This window comes from Dysidea avara, chromosome 9, assembly GCF_963678975.1.
Source record: "Dysidea avara chromosome 9, odDysAvar1.4, whole genome shotgun sequence".
Lineage (NCBI taxonomy): Eukaryota > Metazoa > Porifera > Demospongiae > Dictyoceratida > Dysideidae > Dysidea > Dysidea avara.
Window position 1 is genome coordinate 35644848 of NC_089280.1, and position 23689 is coordinate 35668536.

The 23689-nt window shown below is 36.9% G+C and overlaps 2 protein-coding genes across 2 annotated transcripts; both read right to left on the bottom strand.

Moving 5' to 3' along the window:
• Positions 1 to 14755: 14755 nt before the first annotated feature.
• On the bottom strand, positions 14756 to 15309 carry LOC136267706 (NADH-ubiquinone oxidoreductase chain 1-like). The gene is given in 2 exon segments (XM_066062855.1): positions 14756 to 14918; positions 14920 to 15309. Coding segments are annotated over 2 exon segments (549 nt in total). The 5' UTR covers positions 15306 to 15309.
• A 6083-nt stretch (positions 15310 to 21392) lies between these two features.
• On the bottom strand, positions 21393 to 22125 carry LOC136267104 (NADH-ubiquinone oxidoreductase chain 1-like). The gene is given in 2 exon segments (XM_066062170.1): positions 21393 to 21709; positions 21711 to 22125. Coding segments are annotated over 2 exon segments (558 nt in total). The 5' UTR covers positions 22122 to 22125; the 3' UTR covers positions 21393 to 21562.
• Between the last annotated feature and the right edge of the window lie 1564 nt (positions 22126 to 23689).

Genomic DNA, 23689 nt, shown 5'->3' on the forward strand with positions numbered 1-23689 from the left:
ATTCCCACCAGAATCTATTGAAGTCTTCATTAACACCTTGTATTCTCCTCTGGATTACTATCCATCCTCCACCATCAGTTAGTGATCAGTTAGTATATCACAATATCCTTTCACTGTTGCTATGTTTCCTGATGTGGTTGTTGAGCAGGGGTCCCTGATGGTGTATATTCCTGAAGATGGTCTCTTTGTAGCAAAGTAGTTACCTTTAGCTGTAACACTACAACAGTTATCTATGACAGATCCATCAACTGTTTTAGCACTAACTAGAACTAGCACTGTTATAACAGCTGTAACAACAATCATTGTAAAAGCAGTACTTAAAATTCTTCCATGAAAAGTTCAAGCTAATTCTGTCAAGCAATAACAATCTAATGTTTGAAGTTTTTGCTCTACTCCCTAATAAGGTTGGTTAGGGTGGCTTGTACAATGTTCTATATATAATGATGCGCATATATGGGTACCTTGTATATTACTATTTTATACTTAAAAGTCCCTCCCATTCTTGTTTACACTTCTAAACCAACAGGTGGGATGATGAATGTATTGGTTAACCACAATTCCTGTTTGGCAACTATCTTAATTAACGTGTTTATACTTGTAGTACATTGAAGTACATTTCATCTTTTATCTACAGCCAGTTGTGTGGTGTTGTGGTTTTGTATATATATCCTGAACTATACTAATACAACTCTCCACACATCATTATGTTGTTACACATATTAAACTACTAGCAGCAGTTCATGGAAGTTTGGTTACCTGAAATTAAAGCATGAAGTAATTTTCTTACCTTGTGTGTATCACCTAAAGTATATTGTATGCCCTGTATCTCCAACTCCCTTCTCCCTTTTATAAATATCATTTACACAGTAAAATGCTTTGGTGTATGTTAAATGTAAAGTTAGTTTATGGTTTGTTGAGGTTCACTGAAGTACCACGTTGACACAGTAACAGCAACTATCATCATCATGGACACCATTAGTAATCAACACATGATGACTGGTCTGTAATGTATACAGTTACTCAGGCCATGCAATTAACCAAAGTTAAGCTTGAGATCAAAAACACAGATAAATTTAGGGGAAGACCTGTATCATACTGTGACAAAGACAGGGCTGACATTGGAAGATATGCTACTGAGAATGGTCCAACCAAACACTTCTCCAAAATTCTTACACTTTTATATCAGAGACATCTGCAAGATATAAATAAACTAATGTCTATTTGGTTCCACAAGGGGTACTTTGAGATAATAAGTCACTCTCTAGAGTTCCTATGGATCAAGACACACGGTAGTGTGTCGTGCGGCCCAAGAAGCCGGCGCGCCACACCGTGAGTATATTGACAGGAAGAACGAAAACGTCATTTTCACACCTTTGTATCTCGGTGATCGCTTATCTGATTGGAACCAAATTTGCTACACAGTTGCCCGCCAGCCAAGGGAGTCCACATTCCAAATTTGAAGGAAATCGCTCCTGCCATTTCCGAGATACGAGCTGCCAAAGTTTCGTTTTTTTTTTTCTTCGTTTTTTTTTTCTTCTTCTTCTTCGTCTTTTCGCACACTTGCAAAAATTGCTATAACAAGCAAACGCGTACTCCGATCGCCTTGAAATTTGGCACACAGACAGGGAGTCCAAAGGCGAATCCTAGCATCAAATTTGGTACAAATCCGATGAATGGTTCAGGAGTTATGACCGATTATTCGCGTAAAACAAGATCGATTTGTTGTCACGCCTACAGGGTAAACCGCTTCATGGAATGAGTTGAAAATTGCTATGTAGATGGAGTAACCATCGTAGGAGTGCCTTTTGGTGGTTTGAAAGGAATCGAGATAAAGACCACGGAGATATGACACAAAACCCAACCTGTGTCACAATTACGCGATCGATTTTTATGAATAAAAAAGTATTAGTTTTCACGCCTACTAGGCAAACCGCTTAGAGCAATGAGCTGAAAATCGGTGTATAGCTGGAATAATCTTCATAGAAAGTCCTTGCAGTAGTACAGAAGAATCGGATTACAAACCACTGAGTTATGATTCGAAAGCCAACTCCGTGTAGCAAATGCGAGATCGAGATACTCTAATACAACAGTCACCCTAATAGAGCATTCAGCTAATTTATTTACTCCATTATAGAATTTTATTACATCACAAGTTATTTTGTAGGGAGTTCAGCTGCAAACAGTTAATCTTATAGACAGTTCAGCAAGAAGACAGTCACCATGTGGAGAGTTAAGCAAATAATACCACTATAGAGATTCAGAACATTATAAGTCACACTGAAGAAAGTTCAGCTATAAACAAGTCATGCACTGTGTAGAGAATTCAGCTACAAGTAAGTCACTCTCTAGAGAATTCAGTTACACAGAATTCTGCTACACACAACTCACTGTGGAGAGAGTTCAGCTACAAACAAATTACCCTTTAGAGTGATCAGCTACAAACAAAACACTTTGCAGGGTGTTCAACTGCAACAAATCAATTACCTTTAGAGCGATCAGCAATGAACAAATCAACACAAATCTACCTGTAGAGAGATCAGCTAGAAACAAACCACCCTGAAGAGAGTTCAGCTACAAAAAATCACCCTGTAGAGACATCAGCTAGAAACTAGACACAATGTAAGGAGTTCAGCTACAAGCAATCACCCTGTAGAGAGTTCAGCTAAAACAAATCAACCTGCAGAGAGATCAGCTACAAACAAATCACCTTATAGAGAGTTCAGCTACAAACAGATTACCTGTAGAGAGATCGGCTACAAACAAATCAACCTGCAGAGAGATCAGCTATATACACACAAATCAACTTGTAGAGAGATCAGCTACAAACAAATCACCCTGTAGAGAGATCAGCTAGAAACTACACACAATGTAAGGAGTTCAGCTACAAACAAATCACCCTGTAGAGAGATCAGCTACAAACTAGACACAAAGTAAGGAGTTCAGCTACAAGCAAATTACCCTGTAGAGAGTTCATCTACAAACAAATCAACCTGTAGAGCAATCAGCTAGAAACAAATCACCCTGAAGAGAGGTCAGCTACAAAAAATCACCCTGTAGAGAGATCAGCTAGAAACAAATCACCCTGAAGAGAGGTCAGCTACAAAAAAATCACCCTGTAGAGAGATCAGCTACAAACAAATTGCCCTGTAGAGAGATCGGCTACAAACAAATCGACTTGCAGAGAGATCAGCTACACACAAATCAACTTGTAGAGAGTTCAGCTACAAACAAATTACCCTGTAGAGAGATCGGCTACAAACAAATCAGCCTGTAGAGAGTTCAGCTAAAACAAATCAACCTGCAGAGAGATCAACTACAAACAAATCACCTTATAGAGAGTTCAGCTACAAACAAATTACCCTATAGAGAGATCGGCTACAAACAAATCAACCTGCAGAGAGATCAGCTACACACAAATCAACTTGTAGAGAGATCAATTACAAACAAATCACCCTGTAGAGAGATCAGCTAGAAACTACACAAAATGTAAGGAGTTCAGCTACAAATAAATCACCTTATAGAAATTTCAGCTACAAACAAATCACTCTGTAGAGAGATCAGCTAGAAACTGGACACAAAGTAAGGAGTTCAGCTACAAGCAAATCACCCTTTAGTGAGTTCAGCTACAAACAAATCAACCTGCAGTGAGATCACCTACAAAAAAGCACCTTGTACAGAGTTCAGCTACAAACAAATTACCCTGTAGAGAGATCGGCTACAAACAAATCAACCAGTAGAAAGATCAGCTACACACAAATCAACTTGTAGAGAGATCAGCTACAAACAAATCACCCTGTAGAGAGATCAGCTAGAAACTAGTCACAATGTAAGGAGTTCAGCTACAAGTATATCACCCTGTAGAGAGTTCAGCTAAAACAAATCAACCTGCAGAGAGATCAGCGACAAATAAATCACTTTATAGACAGTTCAGCTACAAACAAATTACCTTGTAGAGAGATCGGCTGCAAATTAATCAACCTGCAGAGAGATCAGCTACACACAAATCAACTTGTAGAGAGATCAGCTACAAACAAATCACCCTGTAGAGAGATCAGCTAGAAACTAGATACAATGCAAGGAGTTCAGCTACAAGCAAAATCACCCTTTAGTGAGTTCAACTACAAACAAATCAACCTGCAGTGAGATCACCCACAAAAACGCACTTGTACAGAGTTCAGTTACAAACAAATCACCCTGTAGAGAGATCAGGTAGAAGAATTCACCTTGTAGAGAGTTCATTTACAAAGAAACCATCATATAGAGAGTTCAGCTACAAAGAAATTACCCCGTAGAGAGTTCAGCTAGAAGAAGTCACCTTGTAAAGAGTTTAGCTACAAAGAAACCATCATGTACAGAGTTCAGCTACAAAGAAACCAGCTGTACAGAATTCAACTACAAACAAATCACCCTGTATAGAGATCAGCTAGAAGAAGTTACCTTGTAGATAGTTCAGCTACAACAATTCACCCTGTAGAAAGATCATACTAGAAGAAGTCACCTTGTAGAGTGTTCAGTTACAAAGAAACCATCATGTAGAGAGTTCAGCTGCAAACAAATCACTCTGTAGAGAGTTCAGCTACAAAGAAACCGCCATGTAGAGAGTTCAGCCTAATACAAACCACCTAGTAGAGAATTCAACCACAACAAATCACCCTGTAGAGAAGAAGTTACCTTGTAGAGAGTTCAGCTACAAAGAAACCACCATGTAGAGAGTTTAGCTGCAAACAATTCACCTGTAGAGAGTTCAGCTAGAAACAAATCACCCCGTAGAGAGATCAACTGGACGAAGTCACCTTGTAGAGAGTTCAGCTACAAAGAAACCATCATGTAGAGAGTTCAGCTGCAAACAAATCACCCTGCAGAGAGTTCAGCTACAAAAAAATCACCCTGTAGAGAGTTCAGCTAGACGAAGTCACCTTATAGAGAGTTCAGCTACAAAGAAACCATCATGTAGAGAGTTCGGCTATAAAGACACCACCATGTAGAGAGTTTAGCTGCAAACAAATCACCTGTTACAGAGAGTTCAGCTACAAAGAAACCATCCTGTATATAGTTCAGCTACATTTCAAGTCACCCAGTAGAGAGATCAGCTGCAAGAAAAATCCTGTGGGGAATAATGAGCATGTAATAAATATATGTATATAATTTGTATAATTACTAATAAAATCAAAAATAATTGAAGTACTAAAATTCTTCTTTAAGTTCTTTTTTTCTTCCTGTGGTAAAGAAAAAAACACATAGGTTAAAAAAGCCCCAAAGCCAGCCATAGGCCAGCTTTGCAGTATACAAATACAAAAAGAAGTGAAATCTAATCCAAAACAGCCAAGCTGTAAAAAAAGTGTGCGGCCTTCAGAAAGGCTATGGTGAAAAAAGATGTGAAATCCAAGGTGGCGGCCAAGAAATGGCTGTGATGGTAGGTTAATGGTAAAAATTTTAATAATGACAATTTAGGTAAATTTTGTGAAGTGGCACAAAAATTCACCTGAATTGTCGTTATTAAAATTTTTACCATTAACCTACCATCACAGCCATTTCTTGGCCGCCACCTTGGATTTCACATCTTTTTTCACCATAGCCTTTCTGAGGGCCGCACACTTTTTTTACAGCTTGGCTGTTTTGGATTAGATATATATATACTTGAAATTGACAAGGAGAAGATATCCTGACCACCCGGCAGACTCCTGTAAGCGTTCGAGCGTTAATCGGATGGCTGCGGGTTCGAGGCTGCCCAGGTCCAGTCATGGATTTTTTCTCCTTTCTCCACCTTTTCAAACACACTTTCTGTAACAACTTTAAACAGGCTGTAGGACCCCTACAGACCTTCAGCACTTGTGCTGTAAAGCCTTAATAAATAATAATAAATAAAAAGATGCTTCAAAAAAGAGTATTTACATGAGCTAAAAATTTGAATACAAAGCCAATTAAAAAGTTGTCTACGAAATGTCTGGAAGGACTGCTTTTAAGAAGAAGCAAATCATGTATTAGGGGAGTCATTAAGGTATGTCGGTTCTTCAATCAATACGTGGGTGGAGCCATTTTACTTAAGTGATGTCCAGGATATTTGAAAATGCAAGTGGGTCAAGAAATTCTGGGCTATAGCTCTTCTATTTAGAATGACTTTTGTGAGGCGAAAGAGTAGCAACACAGGTTAAATGGTTCCAATTTCCAAGTAAATTCATCTACCTCAAAGTAGGCTTCTTACGTAAATGATATTTGTGCAAGGTAATTATGAATGGTATACCAGATGGTTTGATTTTCAACTGTGACCACACAGGCATCCATTTGCTGCCAGTTGATGACTGGACAATGGCAGGGTAGCAAGAATGTGGCTATCAAGGGATCTGATGATAAATGACAAATAACTGTTGTTCCGGCTGATAGATGTCATCCGGCAGTTAAATTTCCTGAAGGTTGGGATATGCACACTTCAAGCCACTAGTCAAATAAAGTGTCATCGATTTATTTGAATAAATTTGTGATTCCTTTTCTTTAATTCTGGCAATATTTGATGTATTCAAAAGACAGCTTTCAAACAAATGAATAAGGATTTGTTATGTATCAATAATATTCAAATGGGCCAGCTAATTGTACCAACAAGCTACAACCAATTGGCCTGGCAACAAATATACCACTCAAAGATATAAAATACCAAAACAGCCAAGCTGTAAAAAAAGAGTGCGGCCCTCAGAAAGGCTATGGTGAAAAAGATGTGAAATCCAAGGTGGTGGCCAAGAAATGGCTGTGATGGTAGGTTAATGGTAAAAATTTTAATAACTACAATTCAGGTGAACCAAAATTCACCTGAATTGTTGTTATTAAAATTTTTACCATTAACCTACCATCACAGCCAAAGTTCACCTGAATTGTAGTTATTAAAATTTTTACCATTAACCTACCATCACAGCCATTTCTTGGCCACCACCTTGGATTTCACATCTTTTTCACCACCATGAAATGATGCAAGTTTTGACAATAATGTTAGTGAAAATCACTAACTTCAGTAGTGAATTCACTAACTTTGTTGTGAAATCACCAACTTAGTAGTGAAATCATGCACCAACTTCGGTAATGAATTCACAAACTTTTTAAGTGAAATCTCTAAATCTCTATTATTGAATTCAGTATTCCTATGTGGTAGTGATTCAGTGAAATGTTGTCAGTGACTTCACCTACAAGAAATAGTGAGCATCACTATCTTGAAGTGTATATTGGAAGGTATACAGTGATTTTACCTATGCTATAGTGAACACTGCAATTTTGCAATTGCAACTTCAGCTATCATGCATAAGCTAGTATTTGTGCCACTGATATAATATAGCATCCTATGTATTATTATGACCAACTAGCAATGGACAACAGCAGGGGCGGATCCAGAGTTTGGAAAGAGGGGGGGCACCTTTCTAAAAAACAGTTGAAGACCAAAAAAACTTGCTGAAAACCAGTTAAAGACCAAAAAAAAAAAAAAAAAGGTCACGACAATAATAGCTAGTTATCCTTACCAACTATATCACGTCTGTTATGTAAAATAAAATCCTATTTATAGCTTCATAGGTAAGCTACACTGCCTCATGAACATTGTGACTGCTTTATTAGAGTAATTGACTGCTCTATTAGAGTATCTCGATCTTGTATGCAATTTCTTGAAGGGGGGGGGCATTTGCCCCAAATACCCCATCCTGGATCCGCCACTGAACAGGTTCCTTAAAACAAAAAAGTGTTAGTTGCTAACACAACAGTGACAACACCTGCTGCAGCAAACTGTTACCATCCCTTGAAGCTATTACAGTTGTATGCCAGAACAAATCGATAGCTATAGTAACTCTTTCTTACCAAGATCAATACCAGACTGGAACAATTTAGATATGGAAGATCTTGACAATATAGACTTACTTTCAAGAACCGTTTGCAAAATGCACAGACACTAAAATTTTGTTTTTGTACATTAGCGATTTACCCAATGGGTTTTGCTAATCAATAATTACATAACCAAGTAATAAGAATAATACTTTTTTCGTCAAAATACGTCATAAATAATTAAATAATTAAATAATGTACGGCTAAACCACTGCACATAAAAATACGTACTCACCGGTAATGAAATAAGTAATACACGAAGGTAAAAACTAAAAATGAATTCATCACTACTTGCTGTAATTACGAAGTTTACTATTCCAAATAACGCTGTCCAATAAACAAACAAAATAACTTTGCGGTAAGAGTCCCTAGCAACGAACTCGTACAACCGGTTTGAAAAACGGGTTGTAGCTTATAGCAACCGACTAGTTCATATGCGCTGCACGTTTAACCGGGCATTAGATACTACTTGCAGTTGAGAAGCTCAGTGAGAAGACACTTCGAGTTAAAGGAATTGTTAGTTGATGGATGAACAGAATACCACTCACTTTATGTGGCTGTTGGATGTACCATCCTTGCTGACATCAGTGATGTACACAGGAATTTTGAAAAGGGGTTTCCACTACAGCAAAGTAACTGTTATTAGAATAGTTTGTATTGTCTGACTGCTTTATTAGAGTATCTCGATCTTTTCACCAAAATCATAATTCAGAACAATGCTATAAGTATTGCTATCATTTGAAAATCTGTTATTTAACTAAGATAAAAGTTTAAAATGTGTCCTGTTCCATGACAAATTCCAGATTCTGGAACCCTGAAGTTTCAATTTCTTAATGTTTCAAGTACAGTGTAAAATCTAAAAGGGTTTCCTGAAACCCCTGGAAACTCCCCTCCATATGCCCCTGCTAACATTATTGTGACATCACTGTTTAATGACATCTCTAAAGTTACCAGACCCTCTCTCTATGCAGACTAGATAGAAACACTATTAACATCTGTAACGTTAACCATGCTAAATTTCTAGGCCAACTGTTGGTGTTTCTTTTTCAGGTACTCATAAGTTAGACTCTAAATTGATGAATGTTCTATGAGAGTACAAAGAGTGGATTCTAAAGAATTTTTTGACATCTGATTCTAAAAAAAATTGACATCTGTTTTTCATTTCAACACCGTTGTGCAGTGGTATAGCCAGACTTTGCCATGTCTGGGCACTGGGTGGGAAAGTCATATTCAGCCATGCAACACACATACACATGCCCATCTTCATATGGACATCAATACAACATTTCAAAGAATAGTGTATGCATTATGTAACACTACTGTATGCAAAATGACTAATATAACCTTGAGAACCCTAACTAGCTATTGGCCTGCTTAACCCATATATACATCTGAATGTGTCTTTATATAGTTTATACCTGACTATAGGAAGAAACTTGAAAGCACGAGGTGTTTTAATGCTCTTTATCAAATTACACATGATAAATATGCCCTGCCACTAGACTAGAAACAAAGAAACAACTGTTGATTGAACAAGTTGACCACACCATTTGAACTACCACTAAGTAGTATCCACATTGCTAGGTGGGTGCTAATGTCTCAAATAACTTCCTCTATTCTCTGATCAGAGTTTGGACCACACCAAATGTTACATAACTTATTCTAAATGTAAAGTGTCCAACCCACTACTGGTTGTTTGAACTGTGTTATTTATTCTTGTATAATAGTTAAGTACACTAGACCCTCAGTTATCCAACCCTCATTTATCCGTATCCTCGTTTATCCACAATTGGTAACGACTGCTTTATTAGAGTATTTTGAGTACAAATGTATGTCTATTAGAGTATTTCAACAGAGCTCTGGATATAAATGTATAGACTTCAGTTTTAAAAACAATTGATTTATCTGAACACTTTTACCATTGTCTGAGACACATCATGTTTCAGATAACCAAGGGTCCACTGTATCTTCATCATATTTGACTGGCTAATAGCCGCGGCTCTTACAATAGCTGCCCCAAGATAGTGCCACTCTGCAGCCTAGAATTATTGTCATAAGAGTTGCCCTCGAATAAGAGCCACATCTTGTATCTGAATATGCTGGTACAAGTGTTGATAAGACATGTTTGGAGTAGAAACCAGGCAAAGGAGTTGTTTTAAGGTTACGGGATAGTGAGCGACTGTCAAACAAAAATTTTATTAAGTAATTAAGGCGGGCTTGGTGTTGTTGTGTTTTGTATCAGCTGGTAACAGGCTTAAATTGTTGGGAGAATAATAGCGTGCTGACTGGACAGTTACAAGGTACAAGAAAACACACGTAACAGTACAAGATAACATAGATACAACACACTTAGCAACTGGCGCACCTGTAAGCGCATGCGTAGTTTTGCTGACTAATGGTGATATTTTCCTGAACCAAAAATCAGGACTGTCAAACTAGTTGTTAACATTTTGTATAAACAGACTACTAGTCTGGCTTCTTGTCTAGGTCCTGACGGAGCCATTTGTTAGAAATAATGTTTCTAGTGCTTGTGATATCAATTTAAAAATTAATTTTGTGACCACAGTGTCTTGCTTTAGGCCATATTGTAGTCATATTTCAGCAACTATACACATTATTCACAAATCCTCTTGTCAGTCCCTCACAAGTGATGTTCTTCAAACCTTAGAATTGTTAGTAAATTCTCGTGGTTCTTCATTGGTCTGATTTTTGGTTCACAGTTTTCACTATTTGGCATGGGGACAACTCATGTTTCCATAACAACATTTGAATTCCATGTAAATTTATGAGAAGTTAAGAATGCATAAATATTTGATAACAATGCATTAAGAAAAATCAAACCCCTACTCATGAAAAATGATTGATAGTGTACAGATGGGGTTTACAGTATCCCGTAACCTTAAGCCAGGAAATAACGTTTTTGAGAGAAGTTTAAATAAGTGATACCATTGAAGGATGATTGAACAAGGAGTAACTTGTGAATCTATACAGACACCATGAGCTGCTACCACACAAGCCCATAGTAGCCGTCTTCACATAACAGCTGCAGGGTTTTCTTTGTTGAAAGTTGTAGTAGCCTCAGCTATAACCGGTCAAATGTAGTATTTGTTTTAACAACTAAATGTTCCATGATTACTGAATTGCAGCATGTGCGGTTTCTTTTACATTCAACAGAACAGTCACTCTAATATAGCAGGGAGACAGAATTAGTTGCTACTTGCTAATAGTCAGCCTCATGTTGGGTCTAGTGTTAAAAAAATTCTGGATAGTATGTTTCCTGCTTTTCTGTAAAGTTTCCCTAATAGAGCAGTCACCCTTACACAACAGTAAAATAAGTACTGTATACAGTAAACTGCTGAAATCACCCTCAGATTCAACCCCAATGGTCTAATTTTCCAAAATTGTCTTAGGGGTAGGGGTGGGGTGCATGGCCTACTAGGAAGCACACTAAGGTATGCCTTCCAAGCTTTAGTATTTATGTACAGTGGAACCTGTGTTACGGTCACCTGGATTAAGCGGTCACCTTTGCATAACGCCCAAATATTTTCCCATTCAAACGTATGTATTGTGGTCTGCATTAAGCAGTCACCTGTCTAACGTGTATAACGGCCAACCAAGAATTTTCCTATGAATCACTGTATACATAACTTCATCCTTCGTATAGCAGTCGCTTCCTTTTAGGGTGGCTTGTTAAGCCAATAGTCTGTGACCACGGCACCATTTCAATTAATGCGAATGCAATTATCACACTTCCTGCCTCTCAATGAATGCTATACAAACTATCAGGCTTCATTACTTAAACGTATTCAATAGCTATAACCAACATTCATAACAAGCTCACCTTGCCCTTTCTGTATGAAGACTAGTAAAATTATACTCTATTGCGGTTGGCGCGAGTCTCTTAATAATAATTACTCATTTATAACGGTCATAGCCACTAAAATGCTGCTGACCATCTTATGCAGGTTTTCTCTATAACAGCCACCTGTACATAAAGGCCAGATATATCTGGTCCCAAGGTGACCGTTATAGACACGTTCCACTGTATAGCTAGGCCCTAAAGTCTATCAGTTCTTCTGAATTTTAATTGCATTGGAATTAGCAGCAATGAGAAGGTGTGTACACTGGAGAAATGATTGTCAGCTCACTTATTGTACAGTACGATAGTACTGATATCGTACTGTATAGTAGAGACCACAAAGACATGGGTGTGGCCCATCCAAAAACCATCCTCATTTTTCCCAAACGATGATGTGGCAGTATTGCTTAGGCCCAAACAAGCCTTCAGATTGACCTAACATGTTTCCAACAAGTTGCTACGGAATTTGAAACAAATATTTAACAGAATATCTACTCTTCTACTCTGTGTGTGTCTGCGTGCATATGTGCATTTGCTGTAATGAGTGGTGATAATCGTGTGGTATCAATAGTCTTTTTCTAATGGTACATGGAACAGGGAATTCTTATTATAAGCTCCGCTTGTGATTAATTCAGAGTAAACCAATTACTAGTAACTGTTAGTTACTCTGATGTAAAACTTAGACCCAAAAAATAAATGTTAGTTTACTCTGAAGTAAATCTCGGGGTAAACTATGCTATATACGTAGTGTCCCACCCGTTAGTTTACTGTTACATTTCTTACAGGGTAAAATGGTATATCAGTCTTCTTCCTGTGGTGAAATGACATACAGTGCTAGCTCCCTTGATTATCTGAACACTTGGTTATCCGAACAGCAGAATTGAGTTCTCTTTTGTTTATGATGTATGTTCTATTAGAGTATTTGAACTCTGTATACAAATGTATGGGGTTTGATTATCTGAACATGTCTTGGTCCCAAGGGGGTTGGATAACACTGTATTACCCTGTGATTAATGGTCATGTGGAATAACACAGTTACTTTGTTTATGCGAAATGGTAGCTTGAAGCAGCCCTTGAATAGCCGTACTTCTATCCATTCACTAGCCAGAATAAAATCCATTGGCAAAAATGATGTAGTGTTGTTTAAGTTGTGCTACTCATTCTTGTACAGTAGCTGAGTAATTTCATCAGTCAGTCAGACTTTTTTTTATTCAGAATAATATGTCCCTGAGAGGTTCCCTATACTATACATGTAACTGTATTTGTTGGATATCAAATGTGGGAATAAGCAGTTTCGTGTATTCTTATTTTGTAGCAAGATAAATAAATGGAATACCTGTCTCAAGTTACTATTAATGGATAAAGATAAACACTTGAAAAATATTTATGTATATTGTCAACTGTTATGTGCTTTTATGTTGTTATCATACCATATTTTTAGTGTATAGCATCAGAATTCCACTTAAACTAATGTCAGGTCATTAAGTGGGTGTTTTTCTTTATGTTTTTTGATCTTGAAAAAATCTACCCTACTTGCAAGCTAAAAGTTGCTCTCATGATGTTACAAACTGACACTACATCTACATTCTTGTGGCATAATCAGGGCTATGGGGACAAGGTAGAGAGGCCACCATCAATTGTGACACAAGCAGCTGATGCAATAGGACCTTGACTATCCAAACCCTTGATTATTCGCTCTTTATTAGTGACTGCTGTGTTAGAGCATTTCTTCATTAGGTGAATGTTCTATTAGAGTAGTTGAACGGAACTCTGTATATATTTAAACTGGCACACAGGTGTTTGGATGATGGAGGTCCTACTGTACTTATTATGCATCACAGTTAGACAAAGCTGCCACAGGTTGTTTAATACGTTAACAAATTTACTTGGTTATGTGTGACCCGGTCCTAGTAATAATAATAATAATAATCTTGATATCAGCCACTACAGATCATTTCACCTTCACTTTGATCCATGAACTAACCATGTATATACAGGAACAACACAATTAACAGGAATGGTTTCATGGGTATGAAGAGACATTAACACACAACTTCAACAAGCTCATGATCCATTCATGTTGTACCAAAATAATTGGAAATTGGTTTGCGTATCAACCAAATTTAGGTAATGAAATAGTACATGAATTATCCGATTCATTTTACAGCCCTGATGGTTTTCATAAAAATAAGACAAAAATCAAATGGTAATTTTGCAAAGTACATGCACAAAATATGCATGATATTGTGATAAGCACATCAGAGCAGTATTGGTATTGTATGTTACAAGCCACAATGGCAAAATTAACAATTTGATACATGTGCAAGTCAGTGAAGTTTTACGTATTCAACATTTAACAGCAGTCCATACTTTACATGCCTTTTATTAAACCAGGCACATGTACCACCCACCCACCAACTTGTGTACAAGGAATGGCAACTCTTTATAAACAAGTAATGAAGACTATAAAATGCATTTAAAGTCGGATTACAAACCCCCCCATCCACCTAAAATCCAAACAGCAATACTCTTCCCCACATAAGGAATAACTGAAATAAAATTGGTGATTACTGCCGCCGCCCTAAAAGACATTTGTCCCCAAGGCAAAACATACCCTAAAAATGCCGTTGCTGTCATAATTACATATATCACTATACCCACATATCATACCTCTATCTTTCTATACCCACCATAATAAAGGCCTTTTCCCATATGCAAATAAACACACAAAAAAACATAGATGCCTCATTAGCATGAAAATACCTTAAAAAATGGCCATTGAATATATCCCAACTAAGTTCTGCCACTGACAAAAAAGCAAATTTTTCATTCGGGCAATAAAACATTGCCAAAAGTATTCCACTAACTATTTGAACCACTAATATCATACCCAATAAAGACCCCAAATTTCATATATAACTTAAATTTATCGGCTCCCTTAAATCTATCACTAGATTTGTGATCAGTTTTAAAGTGGGCCCCTTTCTTCACGCCGTTTTCATTGCAAAATTAACGATAATTCTGCTTAATTCCCAAATTCAATTAAACCAACCCAACTAAAACCCCGAATACTAAACTTAGACTTAAGGGTAAATAAGCTTTCCACAATAAACCCATCAATTGATCATATCAAACCCGAGGGAAGGTTCCCCAAACTCAAATAAAAAAGAATACAAAAAAAAACCGCTTTAATAAATAATCACTCCCCACCAAAAAACAAAATACTAATAAACACCGCCATAAATAAAAGATGAAGATATTCTGCTAAAAAAAACAAAGTAAAAAGGGCACCCCCATATTCTACATGATATCCAGAGACTAACTCAGATTCTCCTTCCATTAAATCAAAGGAGACCCGATGTATCTCAGCCAAGGCCGAAACACAAAATAAAACAAACATTGGAAAAAGTGGTATTACATACCATATGCCCTCCTGCCCCGCAATCAAATAACTCAAATTAAAACTATTTGCAGGAATACACACACATAAAATAATTAACCCAATGGCTACTTCATAACTAATCATTTGGGCCGCCGCTCTTACCGCCGCATCTATTGAATACTTCGAATTACTCACCCACCCAGAAACCATAACTTAACATGAAATGGCTTGGACTGTTAGGAACATCAGCATCATATATGCATCAAAGCTAAGGGACTTTGACAAAGGAATGATAACACAATAGAGAACTGTGTAACATGATGCAAATTTGTGACAAGTTGCTTGCACTGCTGAATGAAATCACCCAATCATTTGTTTAAAAATCAGTCATGTTACTTTACAGCAAATTTGTAGTTTTAAGTAGTACCTTTACAACCACATTTGGCAGACAAGCAATTTTTGCATGCAATTTCAAAACAATAATGCTAATTAATGCATCCCTGCATCATTGAAATCACGAAATTGTACACTAGATCAGTATTCACTCTGTGCAGCACACTGTCTTACCTAATTGTTCTACTGTACACAAGTACACAAATAATGCACAGTAGGGATATAACACTTCTTATTGTCTTACTGTAATTTACGTAATATTGTGTACTACTCCACTTATTCAGTGCTTTTTATCAATGTGCTATAGTCCCTACTCTAGTTGAAAATTCCAGTTCAACTACAAAGAAATAACATTGCATCAAGACAAGCAATTTTTGCTTGTCTGAGAGCCAGTGGTTCACATGGTATTCAATTGTGACATTTTTGCATGTTTACAGTATTCCAATTATACTTGGATATGTACTCATTTCCAACACCACCTCTGCTTACAGTAACTCCATGAAAGCATCTAACATATCACTTAAACGCAATAATAAAGTCATAGTTGAACTCCACCATTAATAAGATATCAACCCGACGCTGAGGCAAATCCAAGGCCGAGGTGTAGATGACTAGAGATATCCTATGAATGAAGTTGGAGTTAAACTAGCTTCTATATTGTATCCCACATTTTGAAGGAGTAAAGTTCACAAACGATGTGTCAATAAGCATGTACGTTGTATATGGCTTCAGTGTTTATGAATATATAGTTTTACTAGTGTAAAATTAATTTAAAAAATTAAAACCTGGGAATAGAGATTGCTGAAAAAAGTAAAGAAACAAGAGTCAAACAAGCCAGCATGCTAAACACACAGAGATCTCTATTTGGACTCAATGGATATGGTAGAAACTAAGGAAAAAACAGTAATTTCTCCACAAATCAGGGGCAGGTAAGTACTGAGAATGCTTATATAAATGTTTATTTTAGTCCAAATAGAGATCTCTGTGTGTTTAACATGCTGGCTTGTTTGTATGTAACTATAGGCAGTGTGTAGCATGCTGTGGTCAGAATTAGTATGGCTTCAGATTTGTGCAGCTGTGTGATCACAGTAAGTCAAGTACACAGTGGTACCAACAACATTGTTGCTGGTATGAACTTAATACTGTGGTTAAATATAGGTAATGATATAGGGTTTCCAAATGAACGTGTTAACATGAATAGATTGGATACTTATTAACACAATTAACACGTTGGTTACCCTTGCAGAAACTAAGTCAGAAGATCAATGGCAAAGTGAACCTAAAAGAAGCAAATTTGCTTGAGAATGTTATCATTGTAATATGCATTTAAAAGTAGGTCATGGACATGAAGGAAGGCACAGGAAGGAAAGTTATGTAGTTTTTATCCCCCAAAAAATACTCACCTTTTGCTGTAGCCTAGTGGGAAAAAAGATAATAAGAAAAAGAAGATGAACAAAATGGCATTTTTCAGATATTTTAAAAAATGCTTTGATTGTTCCTTTTGACTTCATATTTTCCAGCGGACCTATACTTCTTCCACATTAACTTCTAAAACTTCTTTCGTGGTTGGGTGAGTTTCCTAAGGTGGTGTTTAGGTGTGTGTTCTATTAGGATTTTTGCCAAAAACAGGTGATCTCTATTATGAACCACTACCATGGTTCATGATAGTGTCCACGCGTATGGCTTTAATTTGCTTTGATTGCACTTCTTTCAAGTGAATGTGTCACATGAATATATGTTGTCATATATTTACCGGGGTTTAACTATCATTTAACTCCCAGTTATTTACTTTGATGTATGGCTTCAGTGGGATAGAATACCTACGTACCTTCTTTTTTTTTCTAAAGCCAGATTGTGAAGGACATACTGATCAGATGGTGACTACAATTAGGCAGAAACTAAATGGCGATGTATTATATAATCATTAATGTGACCTAGTCTGGGGAAACCAATGCCAATTTTAAGTATTTGGTACATTGTAGCTCGGCAGTGGTTGAAGCTATGTGTACCAAATTTTCACATGTTTTATACAAAAATTCCTTACCTTCCAGAGCATCCACTGTGCATGTGCAAGTAGCCAACAACCATTATTTTAGATTATAGGTATGGGCCATCCATGTAGGCATCAAAACCACCTGGCTAAAATGAAAGGATACTTACAGCACAGGTCTTTATTCATCACCACGGAGCTGTGCAGCCACATACAGCCATCCCCAGCCTAGGCTGACCAGAGCTCCATTAAGGCCCCAGATTATATATTCAATTGCAAGGAAACAATACACTGGTGTTTGTTAACCCTGTATGTATACATATATATAGAGATATATATTAGCTGAATATATAATGCAAATACTTAACTGTATGCTACTGTAGCTACATGATGACTGACTTGATATACATGATGACTGACTTGATATACATGATGACTGACTTGATATACATGATGACTGACTTGATATACATGATGACTGACTTGATATACATACAAATTTAGTAATATGTGATATTAAGCACCATGAGCACCTCTAATTATGGTGTTAGCTATTCATATAATGGATTTATTGTTTCCTTGCAACTGAGTGTAGATCTGTAGCAGTGGTGATTCTAGACCTGACCTACAGGGGGGCCAAGTAGGGAACAGCATAACTTTGTTGTTTTGCTGTTGTATAAAGTAGAATTTCAGGGGGGTCTGGGGGTGCAACCCCAGAAGCTGCTGGATTTTTGCAATTTAAAGGCTTGAAAACAGCCTAAAATTTATGCTAAAAATATGAAAAATGCTAAAAATAACAATGCCAATCTATACTGCAACTTTTCCCCATGATGTAAAAAAAGTTATTTTTCAGTGCCCCCCCTTAGAATCCCATGGCCCCATAGGCGGTGGAGACGGGGGGGGCAGGGGGCCCCCCCACTTTTTTGGGACACTGTTTGCAAGAAAAGATCGAGATACTCTAATAGAACAGTCAGGATCTGGATACTCTAATAGAGCAGTCACAGTATTCAGGGGCGGATCCAGAGTTTGGAAAGAGGGGGGGCACCTTTCTGAAAAACAGTTGAAGACCAAAAAAAACTTGCTGAAAACCAGTTGAAGACCAAAAAAAAAAAAAAAAAAAAAAGGTCACGACAATAATAGCTAGTTATTCTTACCAACTATATCACGTCTGTTATGTAAAATAAAATCCTATTTATAGCTTCATAGGTAAGCTACACTGCCTCATGAACATTGTGACTGCTTTATTAGAGTAATTGACTGCTCTATTAGAGTATCTCGATCTTGTATGCAATTTCTTGAAGGGGGGGGGGCATTTGCCCCAAATGCCCCATCCTGGATCCGCCACTGGTATTCAGAGAAGCAGTGTAGCAAATTACTTAGCTATGTATGTGTAGTTATAAATAAGGACATATAATTGGTGGAGAGCAGCTATTGTCAGCAGGCTGTGACCTTCTTTTTTTTTTTGACTTCAACTTATAGCTGGCCTGGCCCCCTCACTCTTTGGCCTGCTCCACCGCCCCTGCATGGCCCCCCTTAGAATCGCCTATGATCTGAAGTGCACCAATGCATAAACTACCACAAATTAACTTTTTCTTCAAGGTCCATTGAGTAATCAATACAGATCTTGGTTTGGATGTGCCTACTAACATTACCTCACTTCTACACCTGTATATAGTTGCCATGAAAATGACAATCAATTAATGAATACTTTTGAAAAAAAAACTGTTTTCAATCTTTTTGTGTCTACTTCTAGGCGTTCTGTCAGAATTTTAAAAAAAGCTATGTACTACCAGGGAATCGCTTTGACACCTTCATAATTGTTATTGGTTACGTTCTGGGAATTGTCCTTTAATGTGATTTTATTGAATGATGTGTCTTTTTCATAAAACGTATCTGTGGTTGAATAAATTAATCAACTGCTTTCCAATCATCATCATCATCATCATCATCATCATCATCATCATCATCATCATCATCATCATCATCATCATCATCATCATCATCATCATCATCATCATCATCATCATCATCATCATCATCATCATCATCATCATCATCATCATCATCATCATCATCATCATCATCATCATCATCATCATCATCATCATCATCATCATCATCATCATCATCATCATCATAACTTGTTACCCAAGTGGATGGTTAAAACATAAACATACAGTGATATATACGTGTCACTATATATACTTCATCCATTGAGTCTGAGTACAGATCTGTGCATGTTTGGCTTGTTTGACGTTTTTTTTGGCTACCTCTATTTGCTACGTATATATATATATATATTGTTAAAATTAGTTTACACCACATTACAATATAATTGTAGTGGTATAATTATGCCAGCACACATAGCTAGCAGGGTTACTATACCACACTGTAAAAATTACCAGGTGAAATCACAATAATTATTTTCTGGTGACGTTCACTAACTTCAGTTCCACTACCATGAAATGATATAAGTTTTGACAATAATGTTAGTGAAAATCACCAACTTGGTAGTGAAATTATGCACCAACTTCGGTAGTGAATTCACAAACTTTTTAAGTGAAATCTCTAAATCTCTATTATTGAATATAGTGTTCCTATGTGGTAGTGATTCAGTGAAATGTTGTCAGTGACTTCACCTACAAGAAATAGTGAGCATCACTACCTTGAAGTGTATATTCAGTGATTTTACCTGTGCTATAGTGAACACTGCAACTTTGCAATTGCAACTTCAGCTATCATGCATAAGCTAGTATTTGTGCCACTGATATAATATAGCATTCTATCTATTATTATGGCCAACTAGCAATGGACAACAGGTTCCTTAAAACAACATTATTTCTTTTATGGTTATACAAAAGTGTTAGTTGCTAACACAACAGTGACAACACCTGCTACAGCAAAATGTTACAATATCTTGATATCAGCCACTACAGATCACTTCACCTTCACTTTGATCCATGAACTAACCATGCATATACAGGAACAACGCAATTAACAGGAATGGTTTCATGGGTATGAAGAGACATTAACACACAACTTCAACAAGCACATGGTCCATTCATGATGTACCAAAATAATTGGAAATTGGTTTGCGTATCAACCAAATTTTGGTAATGAAATAGTACATGAATTATCCGATTCATTTTACAGCCCTGATGGTTTTCATAAAAATAAGACAAAAATCAAATGGTAATTTTTCAAAGTACATGCACAAAATACATGATATTGTGATAAGCACATTGGAGCAGTATTGGTATTGTATGTTACAAGCCACAATGGCAAAATTAACAATTTAATACATGTGCAAGTCAGTGAAGTTATATGTATTCTACATTTAACAGCAGTCCATACTTTAACAGCAGTCCATACTTTAACAGCAGTCTATACTTTAACAGCAGTCCATACTGTACATGCATGCCTTTTATTAAACCAGGCACATGTACCACCCACCCACCAACTTGTGTACAAGGAATGGCAACTCTTTATAAACAAGTAATGAAGACTATAAAACGCATTTAAAGTCGGATTACAAACCCCCCATCCACCTAAAATCCAAACAACAATACTCTTCCCCACATAAGGAATAACTGAAATAAAATTAGTGATTACTGCCGCCGCCCAAAAAGACATTTGTCCCCAAGGCAAAACATACCCTAAAAATGCCGTTGCTGTCATAATTACATATATCACTATACCCACATATCATACCTCTATCTTTCTATACCCACCATAATAAAGGCCTTTTCCCATATGCAAATAAACACACAAAAAAAACATAGATGCCCCATTAGCATGAAAATACCTTTAAAAATGTCCATTGAATATATCCCAACTAAGTTCTGCCACTGACAAAAAAGCAAATTTTTCATTCGGGCAATAAAACATTGCCAAAAGTATTCCACTAACTATTTGAACCACTAATATCATACCCAATAAAGACCCCAAATTTCATATATAACTTAAATTTATCGGCTCCCTTAAATCTATCACTAGATTTGTGATCAGTTTTAAAGTGGGCCCCTTTCTTCACGCCGTTTTCATTGCAAAATTAACGATAATTCTGCTTAATTCCCAAATTCAATTAAACCAACCCAACTAAAACCCCGAACACTAAACTTAAATAAGCTAGACTTAAGGGTAAATAAGCTTTCCACAATAAACCCATCAATTGATCATATCGAACCCGAGGGAAGGTTCCCCAAACTCAAATAAAAAAGAATACAAAAAAAAACCGCTTTAATAAATAATCACTCCCCACCAAAAAACAAAGTACTAATAAACACCACCATAAATAAAAGATGAAGATATTCTGCTAAAAAAAACAAAGTAAAAAGGGCACCCCCATATTCTACATGATATCCAGAGACTAACTCAGATTCTCCTTCCATTAAATCAAAGGAGACCCGATGTATCTCAGCCAAGGCCGAAACACAAAATAAAACAAACATTGGAAAAAGTGGTATTACATACCATATGCCCTCCTGCCCCGCAATTATATAACTCAAATTAAAACTATTTGCAGGAATACACACACATAAAATAATTAACCCAATGGCTACTTCATAACTAATCATTTGGGCTGCCGCTCTTACCGCCGCATCTATTGAATACTTCGAATTACTCACCCACCCAGAAACCATAACTTAACATGAAATGGCTTGGACTGTTAGGAACATCAGCATCATATATGCATCAAAGCTAAGGGACTTTGACAAAGGAATGATAACACAATAGAGAACTGTGTAACATGATGCAAATTTGTGACAAGTTGCTTGCACTGCTGAATGAAATCACCCAATCATTTGTTTAAAAATCAGTCATGTTACTTTACAGCAAATTTGTAGTTTTAAGTAGTACCTTTACAACCACATTTGGCAGACAAGCAATTTTTGCATGCAATTTCAAAACAATAATGCTAATTAATGCATCCCTGCATCATTGAAATCACGAAATTGTACACTAGACAGTGGCGGATCTAGGATTTTTAAAAGAGGGTTTCTGAAAGTTGGTATAGCTGAATAAGGCATCTGATGACATTTCTCCAGAAAATTTTGAGACTTCAGAAGTTCTGAGATCGGATCTTAGGCTATTTTAGTTACCAATTGCAATAAATCCAATGCTTTAAATAAATACTATAGCTAACTATAGGGCAAAGATGGTCAGTGACTACAAGCTGTAGCTTTGATTACTCTATTAGAGTAGTTACATGACTGCTCTATTAGAGTATCTCGATCATTTTTAATGCAGTGGGAGATGAAAAGTGAAGTGTTGCTGAGGGTTTAATAGCTATAAATGGTGTCAGTTAAGTGCAACTGCATACAGTAGTAGCTATATAGTTGTTTGCGTCAATGTTTATATATTTAGATTGCCACTGAGCTAAATTTAAAAGGGGGTTTCTGTCGAAACCCCAGAAACCCCTCTAGATCCGCCACTGCTAGATCAGTATTGGCTCTGTGCAGCACATTGTCTTACCTAATTGTTCTACTGTACACAAGTACACAAATAATGCACAGTAGGGATATAACACTTCTTATTGTCTTACTGTGATTTACGTAATATTGTGTACTACTCCACTTATTCAGTGCTTTTTATCAATGTGCTATAGTCCCTACTCTAGTTGAAAATTCCAGTTCAACTACAAAGAAATAACATTGTAGAGAGTTCAGCTATAGACAAATCACTCTGTTGAGAGATCAGCTACAAACAAATCATCCTGTAGAGAGTTCAGCTACAACCAAATCACCCTGTAGAGAGTTCAGCTACAACCAAATCATCCTGTAGAGAGATCAGCTAGACAAATCAACCCTGTAGAGAGTTCAGCTACGAAGAAATATTACTGTAGAGAGTTCAGCTACAAACAAGCTGCCTTACAGAGAAATCAGCTAGAAACAATCACCCTGTAGAGAGATCTCAGCAGAAATGAGTCAATCTGTAGAGAGATCAATCATCCAGTAGAGAGTTCAGCTACAAACAAATCACCCTGTTGAGAGATCTGCTACAATCAAATTACCCAGTAGAGAGTTCAGATACAACCAAATCATCCTATAGAGAGATCAGCTAAATCAACCCTGTAGAGAGTTCAGCTACAAAGAAATAATACTGTAGAGAGTTCAGCTTAAGCTACATTATAGAGAAATCAATCACCCTGTAAAGAGATCTCAGCTAGAAACAAGTCAATCTGTAAAGAGATCAATCACCCAGTAGAGAG